The following is a 19,264-nucleotide window of genomic DNA, read 5'->3' as shown; positions in this document are numbered from 1 at the left end:
GAGTTCTCATTTGTGAAGAGATTACACCCTACATCATCGTTCGAATAATACGACATTTACTCTTAAATACCTGAATATGTATTTGTATATTAGTGCCATAATAGTTCGTGCATTTATTCAATAGATTTGGAAGAATGAACAGTTTCATCATTGCTGTGGTTCTCTGCATATCGTATCAAGGTAATGCTGTTTGTTTATAGTTCTCATCAGATTATTGTATACTTGACTGAGAACTTCATTTGTATTCCATAAATAATATCAATGACGTTTTTTAAAATAAATTATATCGAAATGATGTTTTTTGAGACTTCCGTCTTCAAAATCTTTGTAAAAACAAAATCAAAACAAACAAACAAATATGTGCAATTTACTGTTCGGTTTTGTTTGATGCAGCCACACAAGACCGATAAAAAACAGTGTATGCTACAAAATAAGATGGCAACATTTTGTCTGCCACCATACATATATTGAAACATTAGCACTCACGTGTCTTTGTTTATTTTCAGTACATTTACATGGTATTATGTAAAATGTCGTTCAGACTAAATGTAGCAAAACACTGCCTTCTTGCAAGTGTTGAACGTGCAGTTTCCCCATTGGTTTCTGAGTAGTTATATCAACTAGAGAAATTGTGAATTCACCTGCAACTGACTGCCAAGGATATGACCAGAACTTCCAAGTGTTGCATACTATTGCCTTCATCGACCATGTTATGCCGATCAATATACCTCAGTTCAATTTTCCCAGATATATACACCATCATGCGCCCATGGTTATAATTAATGGTATATTTCCCAGAACAAGGTGTTTGTACGTATGTATGATTGTTCTACTTGAAAATACCACTGTTACGATGGTGGTCTTGAAAGAAATGTCACAATGAAATGGGGAAACGAATCTGGAGAGTATAACTTTATGTCCATACTCGCTTCGATATTTGAAGTATCTAGTGAGTCTTCTAAGATATGGTAATTGAAATTCTAATGCAACTTTAAAACTGACTTCCTTTCTGGAGGCCAAGCTGAGGAAGTATGTTATGGTGACCTTGGATGTTTTACCAATGATCCACCGTATGATAACTCGCCGTTACTACCACAAGATCCTGCAACGGTCAACGTTTTGTTCTGGTTGTACACCAGGAACAACCCAGATGATGAACAGGTGATTAAAAGGAATGATCCCAATTCACTTCTGAATTCAAATTTTGATCACTTGAAAGATTCCAAGTTTATTATCCACGGTTGGACGAACAATGGTAAGGAGCCTTGGATAATTGACATAAGACACGAATTCCTTAACTCGGTGAGTATACAGGGACTTTGATTTTAAGTATGTGTTAGATGGAAGGTTTCGAGACACCTGGATGAATACACATCACATCAGTGCATTTGTGACACCTATGTAATTCCCTGTCTCCCTGTCTGACTCTCCCTCCCCCTCTCTCCCTCCCCCCTCTCTCTCTCTCTCTCTCTCTCTCTCTCTCTCTCTCTCTCTCTCTCTTTCTCTCTCTCTCTCTCTCTCTCTCTCTCTCTCTTCTCTCTCTCTCTCTCTCTCTCTCTCTCTCTCTCTCTCTCTCTCTCTCTCTCTCTCTCTCTCTCTCTCTCTCTCTCTCTCTCTCTCTCTCTCTCTCTCTCTTTCTCTTATAATTTTACGTACGTAATTCTCAAATTCCCTCTCTTATAATTTTACGGACTTAATTCTCAAAAATGTACTATGTGTTAAATGTCAGTGCCGGGTTTTTTTTTGTTTAAATATATTGGTAGGAAGAAGACCTAAACGTTTTTGCTGTGGATTGGGAAAATGGGGCTGATCAAACTTATTTGCAATCAGTGTCAAATACACAAGTAGTGGGAGCAGAAGTCGATGCTTTTATTAGATTTTTAGATACCACGCTAGAAGAGTACTTACCATCAAAGGTTCATTTGATTGGTTTTAGTCTTGGTGCTCACTGTAGTGGTCACGCCGGGGAAAGATCCCCTGAAATTGGAAGAGTTACAGGTGAGAAGATCTATAGCGTTTTTACGTTATCTAGGTAAAGTTGTGAAGCAAAACATACATTTTTGCCAAATATCAGTACCTAATCTTGCCATGGATACTATTGGTCGTCAAGATGACTGGGCTGAAGACTAGAGTAGAAACTTGAAATGCTTTAAACTAGAGTGGTTGAACTTCGTTGTATAGTCACCATATATTATGTGTGTGTGTGTGTGTGTGTGTGTGTGTGTGTGTGTGTGTGTGTGTGTGTGTGTGTGTGTGTGCAGAACCTACAAAACACTAACCAATACAGGTGATAATCAGATTGTCTTTACCCACTGTCCTGCTAACAATGAGTGTAAGGGCCAACTTTAAATCAAAAGGTCTAGATCCGGCTGGTGAGAATTTCGAAGATGAGGATCCTGCCGTCCGGTTGGACCCGAACGATGCTGCATTTGTGGACGTTTTACATACTGATGGAGGACCTACCGATGATGATCATGGAATTAAGATGCCAGTGAGTTAACATAATTACACACCTTCCCACTAGTTTTATTTACAACGTTTTACTGAAGATTGGGACAACTTAGGAACTTATAAACTCTTTACTAAAATTCTTCTTCAGCTCATTTATTTATATTGTTTTCAAAGGTAAGGGGTACCTATAAGACACAAATCTAGTCTTGTACATGTTGTCTAATATGGTAATTCCTGCTTTTCTTGTAGTGTGGTGATGCGGACTTCTATCCAAACGGTGGAGAAGACCAACCAGGATGTATCTTTAGTGAGTTCACATCATTATCAGTTCAATACACATAACAGGGTTAACCACTGGCAGTAAGAAAAAAATCTTTCAGAAAGGTCCTAGCAAATTAAAACCACCACGTGCAATCCATTCGACGTTCGACGCTCTTTGATTTGAAAGGTTTATTTATTAAGCGGTGGGATCAATAGTTCAATGAAGGATAAAAAACTAAATTCTTGTATTCAGGCCTCAGACCCCCTCCCCCCCCTCCTTCTAACTAATTTTGCCAAAATTGAAAATATTTCAGACAGCACATTCAGTTTCAAACCAGTATGTAGTAGTATGCAGTGTTATGAATACAAATCCAGTATGTAGTGAGGAAAAATAGTTATTTTGTTGACATTTTACTTTGTGTTAGTGTCATGCATTTACTTGAACGAAATTTCTTCTATTTCTCAATTTGACATTTGTTAAAGAAATATTTGTATTTAGGGATGCAAAACATCCATTAAAACTAAAATCGATTTTGTAGGATGAGAACTAAAGTGGCTCAAAACACCCTCGCCCCCAAAGTAAACGATTTTTTAAAATCCAACATTGAACTATTGATCTCGCCCCTAAGCTGCTTAATTTTGTTTTACCATATTAAGCTATGGGTTACGTTTTCTCATACTATTTCAAAATCAATTTTTTGTTATTTTTGTATTAGACTCCGAAGATTAATTATCTTTATACACAAATAAGTGTTGAGTAATGTCATTTATGTACTGTAATTGCTTTGTAGATATATGTGACCATGGCCGTTGCCTACAGTTCTTTAATGAATCCATCAATGGTGAGTGCAAGTTTACTGCATATCCGTGCCAACTGGACGAATGGTTCACCTGCCCTACTTGTTGTAATACTTGTGATCCCGAATGTGCTGAAATGGGATACCATGCTTTGCCAGAAGTAAAGGGTATCTTCTACCTTGAAACAAATGCAGAGTCCCCATTTTGTCAGGATATTACTGTACAAGGGTACATTTAAATAATTAGCTGTTTCTGCTGAATGAGAAATGTAAAACTCAATTTCTTTAAAACTGGCATTCCGTAAATAAATAAATTCTCACACACTTAAAAAAGACGTTGGACGTTTAGTACACTTGACATGTATTTTATTTGTTGTGTTCCTCACCTACAGTTAATTTCATATTTTATTTCTGTAAGCAGAATTTACATTTGTCATACTAGAAATGAACATGTGCTCACATTATTAACCTTAGGACAGGACATACTCTTCCGAAACACTTTTGAAACAAAGGTCCCCGTGGCATGTGAATGACCCCCCTACCCCTCCCTCCTGGGAACGAGGTCATTATTTACATCTGTGTTTCCTGCCCATCAACACCCAGTCCGTGTAATCGAGACACTTTAATAAATTCCTTACACCTGTATACTGTGAAGTGAAGTTGACAAAAACAACAACACGAACACAAGTTTTTCTGTCATTTAAGGTAAGTGGTCAATTCTTTCATTGTCCGCATGTTTGCAATTTTGTATAATGTTCCAAAGATATATGGTAAGTTTGGCTAAATAAAAAATAAATTTCGGTAATAATCGGACCGATCCTAGTTTTAGCCATCGACACTAGATTGTAGTATTTTTTTACATTATAGTATTCCAAGAAAGGTAAAATTGTTTTCTATTTTCACGTAAATCGAACAATAATCAAAGTAACTTGAGTCAATTCTTGTTTAAAGCTCTATCCTAGAGAAATCGAGTCTTTCTGAAATGAATATATAGTCTGCATATTGTGTTCGTCTACTTCACCTTCTGTTGGGGCAATTGATAATAATATCATGCAACAGCTGTTATTTACTCCTTATATACTCCTTTTAAACTGGTAACAAGCTCCCACCATTATTCAGTAGTTTTAGAGTGCTGCTTTCAATTGAAACCTCCTAACCATTAAGCTTATAGGCAAGATATTTTCTATAAAATATGTAAAGTACTCTTATTATTGCTTTCACCAAAGTTAAAATTATACCTTATGTTGCAGAGTATATACAATGAAGGGTGCTGTCTTATGTCTTGCCGTGATAGTACACCTGTTTAAACAAGGTACCCATATATATATATATATATATATATATATATATATATATATATATATATATATATATATATATATATATATATATATATATATATGTAAGCAATACACACAATTGATATTTAGTGAAAGCAAACACGTAAGATTTAATCCACACCTGTGGACTTCACCAGTCTGATGCGGAATAATATGACAAAAAGTAGGGAACCCAGATTATGTAGATTATGTAAAAGTTGAAAACGACCATCCAGGTTGAGAACAGGTTTTGACTTTCTGATACAGATCAATCCGTTGCAGCCATGAGTAATTTGGTTCTGGTAAATAAATAGCCAGAACTCTACAAGTAAGACCGTCATTTTTTAGTTTGAAATACATTGTCCCATTCAAATTTGCAATAGCATCTTTTGAACTCTGACACACGATTGAAGCTTCGTGGTTCTTAGTCTAGATGGTGTTATAAGACTAACTAGCTAATGGAACAAATTCAAATAGGGGCGTCATACTTTTTTCTCCAGGCCTGGCAGATGAAGTATGCTACGGTGACCTTGGATGTTTTACCAATGACCCACCTTATGACAACTCTCCCCAACTTCCACAGGATCCTGAAACAGTTAACACTGGATTTTGGTTGTATACATGGGATAACAGAGACGTTCCTCAGATCATAGATAGGATGGACGCCGACTCACTTCTTAATTCAAACTTTGACAGATTAAAGGATACCAAATTCTTGATCCATGGATGGGTTAATAGTGGGGAGACAGAATGGGTAGTAAAAGTGCGAGAAGCCTTTCTTAATTCGGTAGGATTTGTTTCACTAATGAGTAATATTGAAATGGTTCAGTCTGTACGTGTGACTGTCTCTGTCTACATCCTCACTGTCTATGTCAGACTCTCTCTTTCACACTTTAATAACAAACTAAAATCATCACAGACATGCACGCTCTCTGACTGACTGACTGACTGACTGACTGACTGACTGTCTATCTGTCTGATTCTCTCTCTCTCTCTCTCTCTCTCTCTCTCTCTCTCTCTCTCTCTCTCTCTCTCTCAAAGAGTAAATTTAAAAAGATTATTTGACCTATTTTCATTTCGGAGTAAAATACTTGCCAATGATTTTAGCAATAACTTGGGTTTATATGTGACCTCGCCTCCAAATATGTTGGTCGAATTCTGAGCCTATAGTTGGGCTCACGGCATGATCAAGTTATCAATCTGTCCAGTCTGCACCTTTAATGCCAAGTCATTAGCGTATATCAACATTTATGCTGCAACAGTACTCTCAGTTTGTGTCTATCTGGGCTAAAAGCTCGGTTTCCGCTGCTGTACCACATGTTTTTGTTTTATTTATTGATCATATACAAATAGACAGAAGACCTGAACATCATTGCTGTTGACTGGTTCGGTGGTGCGTTCGCAGCCTACCCACAGGCTGTCTCGAATACCCAACTAGTAGGTGCAGAAGTCGACGCTTTCATACGGTTCCTTGATGACTTACTTGGAGAGTACTTACCATCAAAAGTGCATTTGATTGGACACAGTCTTGGGGCACAATGTAGTGGTCATGCTGGTGAAAGGTCACCTGATATTGGAAGAATCACAGGTCTGAATTTGTTTCAACATGCATTGCTTAAATCTGATTTAAATTTACATAAAATAAAACAAAGGGGAGCATATTTGAAAAAAAAGTGCAATATAATGCTCGTGCAATTTGATCAAAAGTCCCTTTTTGGCTGTTACGTTTGCTGTCGTTTGTTCTTTAGTGAGCGCTCGTTACATACATCTGACACAATACCATAGGTTTTCCCAAACCAAATCCCGTACTTACGAGTAGCCAATGAGAATCTATCTTACAATACGAAACGTTCGAAATGGAAAGAAAGAGAATGACCAAACAATAATGATAACATCGTTGTCTCCACTCTGTGCTTGTGCCTTTTTTGAAAAGAGCGGTCTGAAGTACTGCACCTGTATGTTTTGGTGTATTACGCATTTTCATTGGTTGAGTGAAATCACTCTGCATTCTCATGTGGCTCAGGAAAACCTATGGCATCGTGTCAGATACATGCAACGAGCGCTCATAAAAGAACAAACGACAGTAAACATAACAGCCAAAACGAAATCGCGAGTGTCCACTACATCAGATTTTAATCAGATTGATGCTGTTTTCAAGTTATGATGCGTTTACCCTTGCATGTGCCAGACAGTCCATGAAATAAGTATATTAATGGATGAAAACTGTTAAGAGAAACTGTTTCAATCGAGCACACCAAATCATTGTGGAATTCGGAGCAATGAAGCCCCATCACATTCCAGAATTGAAAGTTAGTTTTTGGATATGAATGCATATTACTTGAAGCAGAAAAGGGTAAACTTGGAATATATAGGGGAAAGAGGATAGGTCCTGTTAAACTGTACTCCATGCTGTAACACGTACATTTGGGGCAAAAAGTGATCATCCACAAGTAGGTAACTATTACCTATGATTGTTACACAATATATTTATATATTCAAGGACTTGATCCAGCAAAGAATAGTTTTGAAGACGAAGACCCTCTTGTCCGACTAGACCCTACTGATGCCGTATTTGTAGACGTTCTACATACAGACACTGCTGGTTCAGGAATAAAGATGCCGGTGAGGACAATGTTTATGTTAGCAAGTTGCTGAGTCAAGTATCAGTGTAAATGTGGTATGGATCCAAAGGAAGGCGTAGAGTATTCGGAAATGTCAACCACAAAATATTTGTTGTGAAATGGTATACGTGGCCATAAATGAAATGCTGGTGCTTTACTCAAAAGTGCCCAATTATTTTCGGTAAATGGCCTCTGACTTGACCTATAATTATCCATCATTATTTACTGTCGAACAAGTTTGCGTGATTGCCATGGAAATAAAATGACTCCTGCAACCCGTTTCTTTGAATTTGAAGTGACACAAGCATTTGTGAGCTTTCCCTCAAGTAAAATATTTTCATAATTTTTCTAGAATAAGTTTATGCCGATGCAGGTGTTCTATGAGATTACATTAATTTCCCTTTGGTGTTGATAGAACAGTTCATTGCCCTTTAGTTTATGCACTTCACATTAATTATGTCACATACCGATAGTTTATAAGTCATGATACCAAGTTTGGGCTCAATCAATTTAAGCTGATGGTTACATGGTTCAGCATATACAGTTGAGGGGAGTACATCACAGGTATGAGAATTTCAAATATGCAGCAGAAATGAAACCTCAAAGTGGATAGACATATAGCTTGTGCCCCTTTTCAGCAGATAACTATGTTTAATACTTTCCTGACACCCATCACTGACAGATGTCACAGTTTTGTTAAAGCAAAGAGGACTGTGACAAGAGTGATAAATTAAAATGGGCTTATTTTGCAATGCAATTGTCTTTAAATGAGATTAAAGTGCAATACGGAATACAAAAATCCAACTAGAATGGCAAGAAAATAATTCAATTGAAATCTGTGTAATATCTGTAAGTTTGTTCTGCTGTCCTTTTTCCAGTGTGCTGATGCTGACTTTTATCCCAATGGTGGTGAAATGCAACCAGGATGTGAATCAGGTGAGGTTCTATTGTAGGTTTGCGAATGAGGCTAGAGATACATAAAATAGAAAGTTGTATGCCTATAATAGTTTACCTTGAACAAATCAATCTGCTAGGTTTCTTATAGTACAGTTTTAGTAAGGAGAGATATAAGAAAAAACATAGCCGTTAATTCAATTATTACTGTTGCGTAAAATATGACTCTCCCCTATCCCATTTTCTAAAAAATGGCCCTCTATCAATTGCCCTTTCTTTGATAATATAACCCTTCTCTGTTGAAATATTTCAAAAACATTGAGATAACTGCTGTCAGATGTGAAAAGGGAACTCAAGTTCCAGCAACAATGGCAATAGCAAGGACTCGGTTCCACTGATGCCACCATTTTGATAGTTTTGAAAGCCTTGTTTATTTCCCACTACTACCATGAATGAATGAATTTCAAACTCTCAAAGCCTAGACTATCAACATTTTCGGAACTAAGGTCAACATTCCACTCTAATACATTATCCTTAGTATCATACCCCGTATCTTCAGAGACACACTCTCCTCCTCACACCACAAATGATAATTGATTTACTGAGTGTATTGCTGTCAGCAGTGGTTTAAACTAATATGCTGTTATATTGTGATATAATGGTGGCAGTGGTGGGATCTGGCAGCTGTATAATATGTGACAGTGGTGGCAGTGTTGGGATGTTAACATCACAAAATATGCAAAGTTATACAAAACAATGCGTCAAGGCAAACAATGACCCTTTCCCTAACTCAAGCACTCTAACGAGATCCGATTTGTAACACGTAGAACCTGCTACCCCCCCCCCCCGAATAATTATTGAAGGCCCACTTACGAAATATCTAACCAGAGAATACATAATGCTTAACATTCTACCATGTTTTATCAGATTCTTGTGATAATGGAAATCACGGCCGTGCTTACGAATTTTTTGCCGAGTCTATCAACAGTGAATGCAAGTTTTCAGCATATCCGTGTGAACTGGACCAATGGGTTACCTGTCCATCTTGTTGTAATACATGTGAGCCAGTGTGCTCTCGAATGGGATACCATGCTTTATCAGAGGAGAAGGGGATCTTCTACCTGGAAACGAACGCCGAATTTCCATTTTGTCAGGGTTAATTCATTTTAAATTAGCTTGTTCTCGATACAATATATTCTTGACATCAAATGTAACAGTGTAAACATCATTTCCGGATCTACCATTAAAAAAGTAATTAGTAATGATTCACATTTCATTGAGTTCTGTAAACATTCATAATAAATGCTAAAAGCTAAATTTTCATGGATAATGGGCCATTCATAAAATAATCTTGCATGTCAGAGGAGCGACTAGAAGTTTGATAACCCAAATTCTAAGCTCACAAAGTGCGTTAAAGCGGCGCGGATGTTGGACGATCGGCAAATGAATAAGTATCCCCAATTCAGCATGATTAAATCGCTTACGTGCTGCAGCAAATTAATCAGATGTGAAATATCACTTTCTGTACAATATCAAACTACAGCAGTTACTCCATGCAGTTTCAATGATTGCGGCTACGATATATCTCTCTCTTTCTGTTTGTTTGTTTGTTTGTTTGTTTGTTTGTTTGTTTGTTTGTTTGTTTGTCTGTCTGTTTATCTGTCTGTCTGTCTGTCTGTCTGTCTGTCTGTCTGTCTGTCTGTCTGTCTGTCTGTCTGTCTGTCTGTCTCTCCAATAAATACAACACAAGTAATGAATACATATCCCTTCAACGCAATTAGGTAGTAATATAAGCAATTCTGCCTGTCTAATACTCTTGGCTAATGAGGTGTTTGCTTAAATATGGAGCAAAACATAGAAATACTGGGTTAGAAATGGCGGTCCGACTCGTCGTATCCTATATAATATATCCACAAGCGTGAAATTATTAACGTTTGTCAAATTCAGTTTACCAATAGCACCAAGTCCAGCAAGTTGCAGGATTTCACGACACACTGCGGACCTAAGCATGTACATCATCACAGCATCACAACATGCACAAGAGTTAATGTTGATCACCTGTGTTTTCTCGAATTTTATAAAAGTCATATAATGCATGTGCACGTGTTGCACGCACATTGTTTTAGTTTGTATTCTTTGGCAGGTTAGCAGGTATATGCAGCAAAAAGTAGTGACTTCGTCGAACAAAAAGAAAATCTTGGGTTTATTTTCCTCCCGACATTAATATGTAACTATTAACAGTTCGGTGGCCTCTTCATGTCCTTCATTTATCTCCACGATCTCAAGGTGACACCCTTCTGAAAACTCATATCATTATTTGATATACCACATGGGAAACAGGTCATTTGTACCATATGGGTCGCCAGGCCCCTCGATTCAGGTTTCTGACAAACATTCATTTGACCAAACCTGTACACGGAATTAACATTTACTGCAAGACTACGAGTGGTGACGTTCGCTGTTTCCAATTAAGTAAGTACTACAGTTTTTGAATCTGCTTCAGTGCAGCTAAATCACATAATGCTGTTTTGTCCAATGTGATCGCATGAATCTAATAGACAGTATCAAAGTAAGTAATCATTGGAATATATAGATTATGTTAATGAACTTAGCATTATATTCTTCTTAGAGTGGCACAAGTCGATTTTATAAACCATTTACTTACAGAAGAGAAAATACATAAAACCTGGATTGAACTATTATAGTAACGTATTAATGGTGATAGTACATGCCTTCTTCTAAATGACATTACAATTGCCTTCTGGCATTGTTAGAACAATTGATTGTCTAGTGTGGATGACGCCACACCTTTTGATACTTAGAAAAATATGGCATCGGATTGTTATGTTATGTCATAACACCAGATTTGAGTTCAGTCAATTCCCGGTACCTGCAATAATATTTCCCCTCATTCTAGAGGGTCAAAACAGAAAAGACAGTAGACATATTTCCTAGGTGGTAGAATTATATTGTAGTATCGAGAATTGCAAGTGATACTTACATATGCTTCAGTAAGTAGAATTACACTACATGAAACCTTTTACACCCGAAATATAAATCTGGCCTGAAAACGTATACACTCAGCTTTATTTTCTGTTGATATGTGGTATTTGTTTCGAACAGTCTTTTGTTGACAGGCTATAAAGCTCACAAGATAACATCTTAACCACAACTTGTTCATGAATACATACTCACTTTGCTGGCCTAATGATACCATATGGACGGAGCAAAAGCCAATGAGAGTTTTCAGACATCTAGATTCACTAGCACCTATTAATAGTTCCTGGCCATTATCTTCAAATGTCCATTAGGCATCTGAGCACATCCTCTATCTTATTTCCCAATCATCATGTTTGAGCCAAAGTTTCTGCCATATTCCTTTGCAGATACAGAAAGATGAAGTGTGTGTTCCTAGCATTCGCAGTCATTTTCTGCCTAACTAAACAAGGTAACTATATAATAGAAATACCATTATGTATTATACATAACTCTAACAACCTTAAATAGAAATATCGTTTATCTAGATATACCGGAAGTAGACCTTGACCTTTTGCTATAACTAGATATCAACCGGAATGTGTCCATCTCCCTGGCCTCAGAGTAACGAACGTCTATCTTACATACAGGCATGCTATTCAACGCCAATATCATCTGCCCGAACTGATGATCAAAAGTAAAGGGCATTTTGTGTAACTATGAGATAAAATTGTGATATTATGTTACTTCTGCCTTTCCTGCAAGCTAAACTGGTAAGTCACTGTCCGTCTGACCCTTAGACCTATGAATTCGCATCAATATCCAGAACAAATATATTGTTGTCCAAGTATCTGTTTATAGTAGAAGCCTTCTTACTTTGCAGTGGTCAGATGTACAAAATTATAAAATGATCATTGCGCCTTAAACCTCATTTGTTTGGTCAATCATATACATGCATCGGTTAGTAATATTGTTTGTACTGTCTATTGACTTTTAATTAGTTTAAAGTGGCCATATGGATGAGGATTTGGAATTTTTTTTAAAAGGAGGTTGTTATTGTACGTACAATAACATATTTTTTTTCACATTTTTTAGTTTTAAAAAATCCAAAATAAATACCCAATCCCCCTCCATAGGGCAACGTTAATTAAATTGTTTGGAAATATAACCATGTCGCTTCATCTATGCATTTCTCGGCGTTGTTAATGAACACAAATGTGTATGTGTCGTTGCTTTATTTCTCTAGGTCTGGCAGATGAGGTATGTTACGGGGACCTTGGTTGTTTTAACAATGACCCACCTTATGACAACTCGCCATTTCTACCACAAGATCCCGCAGACGTTGCAACAGGGTTTTGGTTGTACACTGAACATAACATGGTGAACTATCAGGTGATAGACAGGAATGACCCCGCTTCACTCGAGAACTCAAATTTTGATAAGAATAAAGACACCAAGTTTTTGATTCATGGATGGACAAGTAGCGGAACAACTGGCTGGGTCAATACTATGAGAGATGAATTTCTGAATTCGGTGAGTAGACTTACATGCACACCAGGCAAATTCTGGTAATTTTCCGATTCCAAGATGCACTACGTGAGGAAATGACGACCACCTAAAGTTTGATAATTGATTGGTTTACAATGTTTAGAACTTCAGAAAACCCTAAATGTAAAGTGTTCAGAAAGAATTTCAAATATGTCCAGAGCCGACCATCCGTTTTTCAAACTGGTTTCTAGATTGCTTGATTGAATTATTGATTGATTGATTGATTGATTGATTGATTGACAGATTGACTGACTTGCTGACTTGTTTGTTTGTTTGTTTGTTTGTTTGTTTGTTTGTTTGTTTGTGTGTTTGTTTATTTATTTATTATTTATTTGATGGTTGGTTTTCGGTACGTTTACTCATTTATTAAATTCCGTCCATCCACACATTTTTTCCTTCCTCCATTCTATCATTCCTTCGTTCGTTCATTTAATAACTAGGAGGAAGAAAAGTTGAACGTTATTGCTGTTGATTGGAATGGTGGAGCCGCTGCACTTTATGGCCGATCCGTCGCTAACACTCAAATAGTGGGAGCAGAGGTCGATGCATTTATCAGATTCCTGGATACCCAACTAGGAGACTACCCACCATCAATGGTTCATTTAATTGGTCACAGCCTTGGAGCTCACTGCAGTGGTCATGCTGGAAAAAGGTCTCCTGATATTGGAAGAATTTCAGGTTTATTTTATTTTAAAATCCAGTCCTTTCTACTATAGACACTGTTGGTAGTAAGTGTCAACAATGTTATAATCTTTGACACATTGAATGAAGACTAATATAAGGGGAATAAATGTATTTAATTCATCCATCAGCCACTCACATAGTAAGGTTTTTAAAGGGATGTGTCTGATGTAAATGAGTGACAAATAGACACCTGAGTAATAGTATTTTGAACTCAAGTCTAGTTACTATACATCGTTCTCTACAATGTCTTTCTATCGTAAAGTCAAACGGACAAACTTTATCGAAAATCATGCTAAATCTCCTGCTTGGGAAGGGATGAACAACACATGTCAGTAGTAATTCATCATACACTGAAATGTGAATGTAATTGGTTACTTCGTCCGGATTACTCCAAACTCTACCTCCAGTTTGAATGTTAAGTAACACGAGGATGCGATAACCTCATCGTGTTTATACCATTTCTTCAATAGCATAAACTATTGGCGCTGTTGGTGGTATAAACGGAAATATGTGGAAGAGCAATCAATTTCACTAAACCGTTGAGATGATCAAAAAAATATATATAACAAGACTGAACTTAAAACATCAAAGAAGGGGAGAGCGATGTCTCTCATGATTCTACTTCTAGATGTCAGGAAAACTACGTATTCACACTAAAAATTATATCTCTGGACAGGACTTGACCCAGCTGGTCCTAGCTTTGAGAACGAGGACCCACTTGTCAGACTTGATGAAACTGATGCAGTGTTTGTCGACATCCTTCACACTGATACAGATGGTTCAGGAATAAAGATGCTGGTACGTTCGAATCTAATTGCCTCTCAAATTACATTAATTCTATTCCAGATACAGACATCTTGGAATAATAATGATATATGTCTCCGTCATCTGCCTCAAGGAGGCATCATCGATACTCCTGCTGATGTAAGCTATTGGATGGGTGTTCGTTCGGGGGGGGGGGGGTTAACTGTACTCACAGGGTGATATTTATGATAACTTACATGATGTTTCAGTTTACGGGGTTTTCTGGAGACTTTTCATGTTTACAGTACCTTGAATACAAGGTGATTATATCTGCACAGGGAAAGCAAAAGTATAATCCGCTTGCGTACTCTGTAGCACCAAACAGCAATAGATTGAATTTGTGTCAATCTTAATAACCTGAGGGCTGAGGTTCCACAGTAGTAAAGTCAACAATGAGTACAGTTATTCTTTCATAGATTGACACAAAATTAAAGATAATAAGGAAGTATAAATATAATAAATATTGTTTTAAATAATATGTCTAAACTACATGTGTGTACCTTACTTTCTTTTCATAATTTCTAAACTTCTTTTCTTAAATATAGAGTGGTGATGCTGATTTTTATCCTAATGGTGGCGTGAACCAGGCTGGTTGTCCAGATAGTAAGTTTCTGGTTACACATAAATCAAATAATACATTTAATTTCAAATCATTCACTAAGAAATAGCTGAAATGTGGTTTGTGAAGAATCATTGTACAAAGTTTTAAAAAATAGCTCACGGTCATTTCAAATTAAAAACATAATATACAATATGACCACCAAGTAAAGTGTTATATTTTTGGGAAACTTTTAGATTGTCGGTTTATTTTAAGAAAAAAAAGACAGTGCCCTATTTTTTTCCACATTGTTGTTATTTCAAAATAATCAAAAACAAGCTTTCGAAGGCTAAGTTGGTGATGAGACTTAAGTAACTGTGATTTTCTGCTGGTAAATTTGTCCTCGAGGTGTATTCTACTCTAAGAAAGAGGTAAAACAAATTGTTCACATTTGAATTGCATATTAAATATAATTCCACGAAATTGGTTTTACGTTATAATGCTCCCAGTGTGATTCCGCAGAATAATGCAAATACAAACTGCAGGTGAATATTTGTAGTTCACGGAATCAAATGAAGAGCATTATAATGATATAAAACAAGCATTGATTTCATGATATTATATATATATATATATATATATATATATATATATATATATATATATATATATATATATACATATACATATATATATATATATATATATATATATATATATATATGCAGAGCGCGTACTACCAAAACTATATATATATATATATATATATATATATATATATATATATATATATATATATATATATATATATCACATAATTATGACAATTCATGTATTTGTTTTACAATTTTGAATCGAAATTTATGAATTCTGTAAGGTGTCATCGCACATTTATCTATTTCGTATCAACAATGGCGTCCGACGGCTATGCGAATTACGTAATCACGTGACTTTTAGTCATCACCTGTCATTAACTCAAGCTTATGGCTGTATGCTATGATTGACGATTCAGATTACACGGTGGTTTCTCTGTCAAGATTGCCGGACATGGCCTTGCAATGTAACACCAAATTTAGTTTTAAAATGTAAAGTAAAACTTGTCTGAATATGACGACATTTGTGCATCCATTTGCATTCGTCACATTGTGGGATTTAATTTAGCACTTTCAAGCTCGAGCTCAGTGGAAGTAAGCCTTCGGCTGCTACACATCGATCATGAACATTTTGACGATTGAATTGAATACAATTTACAGTACCTGCGCACATCAGACGTATACTATACTAATAATACAGAAACTATACATTTGTGTTTTGCAAATGATGATTATTAAAAAATTAAGATATGCTAGTGCTAGTAACCTTACATGTTGAAAACTTGATTGTATTCGTTGATAGTTGAGACTTCATGTACCTATCTTTTTCAGATTCATGTGATCATGGACGCCCCCATGAATTTTATTCAGAGTCCATCAACAGTCTGTGCAAGTTTATAGCATATCCGTGTGAGCTGGATCAGTGGGATATCGGTACTTGTCCAACTACATGTGACACGGTGGCCTGTTCTCGAATGGGGTACCATGCCTTGCCAGAAGAAAAGGGCACTTTCTATCTGGAAACATATGGCGAATCACCATTTTGCATGGAATAAAATACAATAGTCTAAGATTAAATAGAATACAATAGAATAGACTATACATTATACCAGTACTCCAGCAAATCTGCGATTCCTACTTTGTGTGTGTGAATAGTTCATTGCTAGCTTGCAATTGCATTGTATTAATTGATTTTTTGCTTTGATGTGAATAAAATACACTTGATCCAAAGAAGTACTTGTTTGCTCTTTAATTTTGTGATGTGTTTCTTTTCAAAATGTCTTGTTTCGACTGTACCGTTTAACCTGACTTTAAAACCACGATTGACGAGATTGTGATCAGAAACAAAGATGATCCACACACTGTTACCGATCGAGTAAAAGTTACCCGGTCGTCCGTAACACCTACTATAGTGGTTAATTACTATGTTTTCTCCAATGATGTTACCATTTCCAACCGACACAAAATCGTTGTTACCATGCATACAAAAGTCATCCCATGATAAATAAATATATCTCAAAGGAGATGCACCATATATAATCCATTCACACGTTGCATACGATGGGTAATTGTCAGGATAATGTGGTGAAGTGATGGTAATATTCTCTCCGGTAGTCAGATTATACGTATACCTACATTGGAGACCTAACACAATGTACGATAACAACAATACATTCTATTACTATAAATGCAAAATAAAATAGTATACTTAGTAGGTATGTATTGTAATCTACATTCCTGCAGTTTAATTGACGTAAAATTAAAACTTATTATTTGAAATAAGCCCTTTTTATTAATGTTACTTTCTATAACACTCTGTCGACATTGAATTATTATATTAATTTCATGATAACGATTACAAAAATGTAAATTGATGCTTTTTCATATTTGAACCTCCATTCAATAAATTTGTTTCATCATCAAAGAGTTTAAAAATAAACTATATGCTTATTACATTTCGATGCCGGCGGCCTATTTACGAAAGAAATATACAAATATATCAGAGTCAAAGTCATAGAATAATTTAACCGAATTATTCAGCCATCCATTCATTTCGCTTGTAATCGACTCTCTTCGTATACAAATTCACAGGGATTCGAAACGTCCCGCTTTGTTTGTACTCATCAGGCTTGTGAACCATTTAACATTTTGGCAAATTAGAAACTGAATTCAAAGATATCACCAAAATATATGGATAATACATTTTTTTAATTCTACATGCAATATGAAACAAGTCCGGGACACAGCTTATTATTTTCTGTGACTTATCACCAAACATAGGTATGCAACAGTTATCATAAATGACGTTCTACTTACTCGCAGTATCGTGTAAGCTGACTTTCAAACCCCGACTGACGACATTGCCATAAGAAACAAAGGAAATCCAAACACTGTTACCGATCGAGTAAAAGTTACCCGGTCGTCTGTAACAATTAAAATAGCTTGAAATTACTCTTTTTTCGCCAACAATATCACCATTTCCGACCGATACAAAACCATGGTATGCAGCACAAAAGTCATCCCATGATACAAAAATATATCTCAAAGGAGATGCAGCATATATAATCCATTCACACGTTGTACGAAGTAGGTAATCGTTAGGATAATTTGGTGAGGTGATGGTAATATTCTCAAAAGTCGTCAGATTATACGTATACCCACACTGTACACCATATTCTGTGAATGATAAAGAGGACACATTCAATTACTACAGCTTCGAATAATGTATGCAAACTGTATGCATGCAATATAGTTGTCATAAATGACGTATTACTTTCCCGCAGTATTGTTTAAGCTTACTTTAAAACTATGAATGACGAGACTGCCATCAGAAACAAACGAAATCCAAACACTGTTAACGATCAAGTAAAAGTTACCCGGTCGTCTGAAACAACTATGGTGGTAGTTAATTGCTACTTTTCTCTAATGATGTCACCATTTCCGACTCATACAAACTCATCGTAACGACCTGTACAAAAGTCATCCCATGATAAATAAATATATCTCAAAGGAGATGCAGCATATATAATCCATTCACACGTTCCATACAATGGGTATTTGTCAGGATAATTTGGTGAGGTGATGGTAATATTCTCTCCAGTAGTCAGATCATATATATACTTACATTGGAGAGCTGACACTATGTATGATAATAAAACAATATTCAATCACTATAGATGCGAAGTAAAATGACTATACTTTGTACGTATGTAATGTAATCTATAGTTAAAGCATTCTCAAAAGTTAATTTACATAAATGACGTTCTACATACCCGCAGTATCGTATAAGCTGACTTGAAAACCACGATTGACGACATTGCCATCAGAAACAAAGGAAATCCAAACACTGTTACCAATCGAGTAAAAGTTACCCAGTCGTCGGTAACAACCTATGTGGTGGTTAATGACTACGTTTTCTCCAATTATGTCACCATTTCCAACCGATACAGAACCTTGGTCCGTTGTACAAAAGTCGTCCCATGATACATATATATATCTCAAAGGAGATGCAGCATATATAATCCATTCACACGTTGCACCAAGTTGGTAAACGTTAGGATAATTTGGTGAGGTGATGGTAATATTCTCAAACGTCGTCAGATTATATGTATACCCACACTGTACACCAGATTCTGTGGATGATAAAGAGAACACAGTCAATTACTGCAGCTTCGAATAATGTATGCAAACTGTATGTACGTATAATAGTTGTCATAAATGACATTACTTTCCTGCAGTATTGTTTAAGCTAACTTTAAAACCATGATTGACGAGATTG

General features: G+C 36.2%; 3 protein-coding genes across 3 annotated transcripts; all 3 read left to right on the top strand.

Annotated features, from left to right (window-relative positions):
- Positions 1-1,008: 1,008 nt before the first annotated feature.
- On the top strand, positions 1,009-3,748 carry LOC144441994 (inactive pancreatic lipase-related protein 1-like; the record flags this gene model as incomplete). Its single annotated transcript, XM_078131266.1, has 5 exons — positions 1,009-1,302; positions 1,764-1,998; positions 2,358-2,491; positions 2,701-2,758; positions 3,504-3,748. Coding segments are annotated over 5 exons (966 nt in total), but the record flags the coding sequence as incomplete, so codon positions are not given.
- Positions 3,749-4,242: 494 nt separating this feature from the next.
- On the top strand, positions 4,243-9,503 carry LOC144441993 (pancreatic lipase-related protein 2-like). The gene is made up of 6 exons (XM_078131265.1): positions 4,243-4,279; positions 5,329-5,615; positions 6,182-6,416; positions 7,329-7,450; positions 8,328-8,385; positions 9,271-9,503. The coding sequence occupies exons 1-6, from the start codon at positions 4,243-4,245 to the stop codon at positions 9,501-9,503; spliced, it is 972 nt and encodes a 323-aa protein (XP_077987391.1).
- A 2,236-nt stretch (positions 9,504-11,739) lies between these two features.
- On the top strand, positions 11,740-16,541 carry LOC144441992 (pancreatic lipase-related protein 2-like). The gene is made up of 6 exons (XM_078131264.1): positions 11,740-11,791; positions 12,566-12,852; positions 13,311-13,545; positions 14,228-14,349; positions 14,901-14,958; positions 16,318-16,541. The coding sequence occupies exons 1-6, from the start codon at positions 11,740-11,742 to the stop codon at positions 16,539-16,541; spliced, it is 978 nt and encodes a 325-aa protein (XP_077987390.1).
- The last annotated feature ends 2,723 nt before the right edge of the window (positions 16,542-19,264 follow it).

Source organism: Glandiceps talaboti, chromosome 11, assembly GCF_964340395.1.
Source record: "Glandiceps talaboti chromosome 11, keGlaTala1.1, whole genome shotgun sequence".
Taxonomy (NCBI): domain Eukaryota; kingdom Metazoa; phylum Hemichordata; class Enteropneusta; family Spengelidae; genus Glandiceps; species Glandiceps talaboti.
The sequence above is the reverse complement of the archived record's forward strand: the minus strand, read 5'-3'. Positions and strand labels throughout refer to the sequence as shown.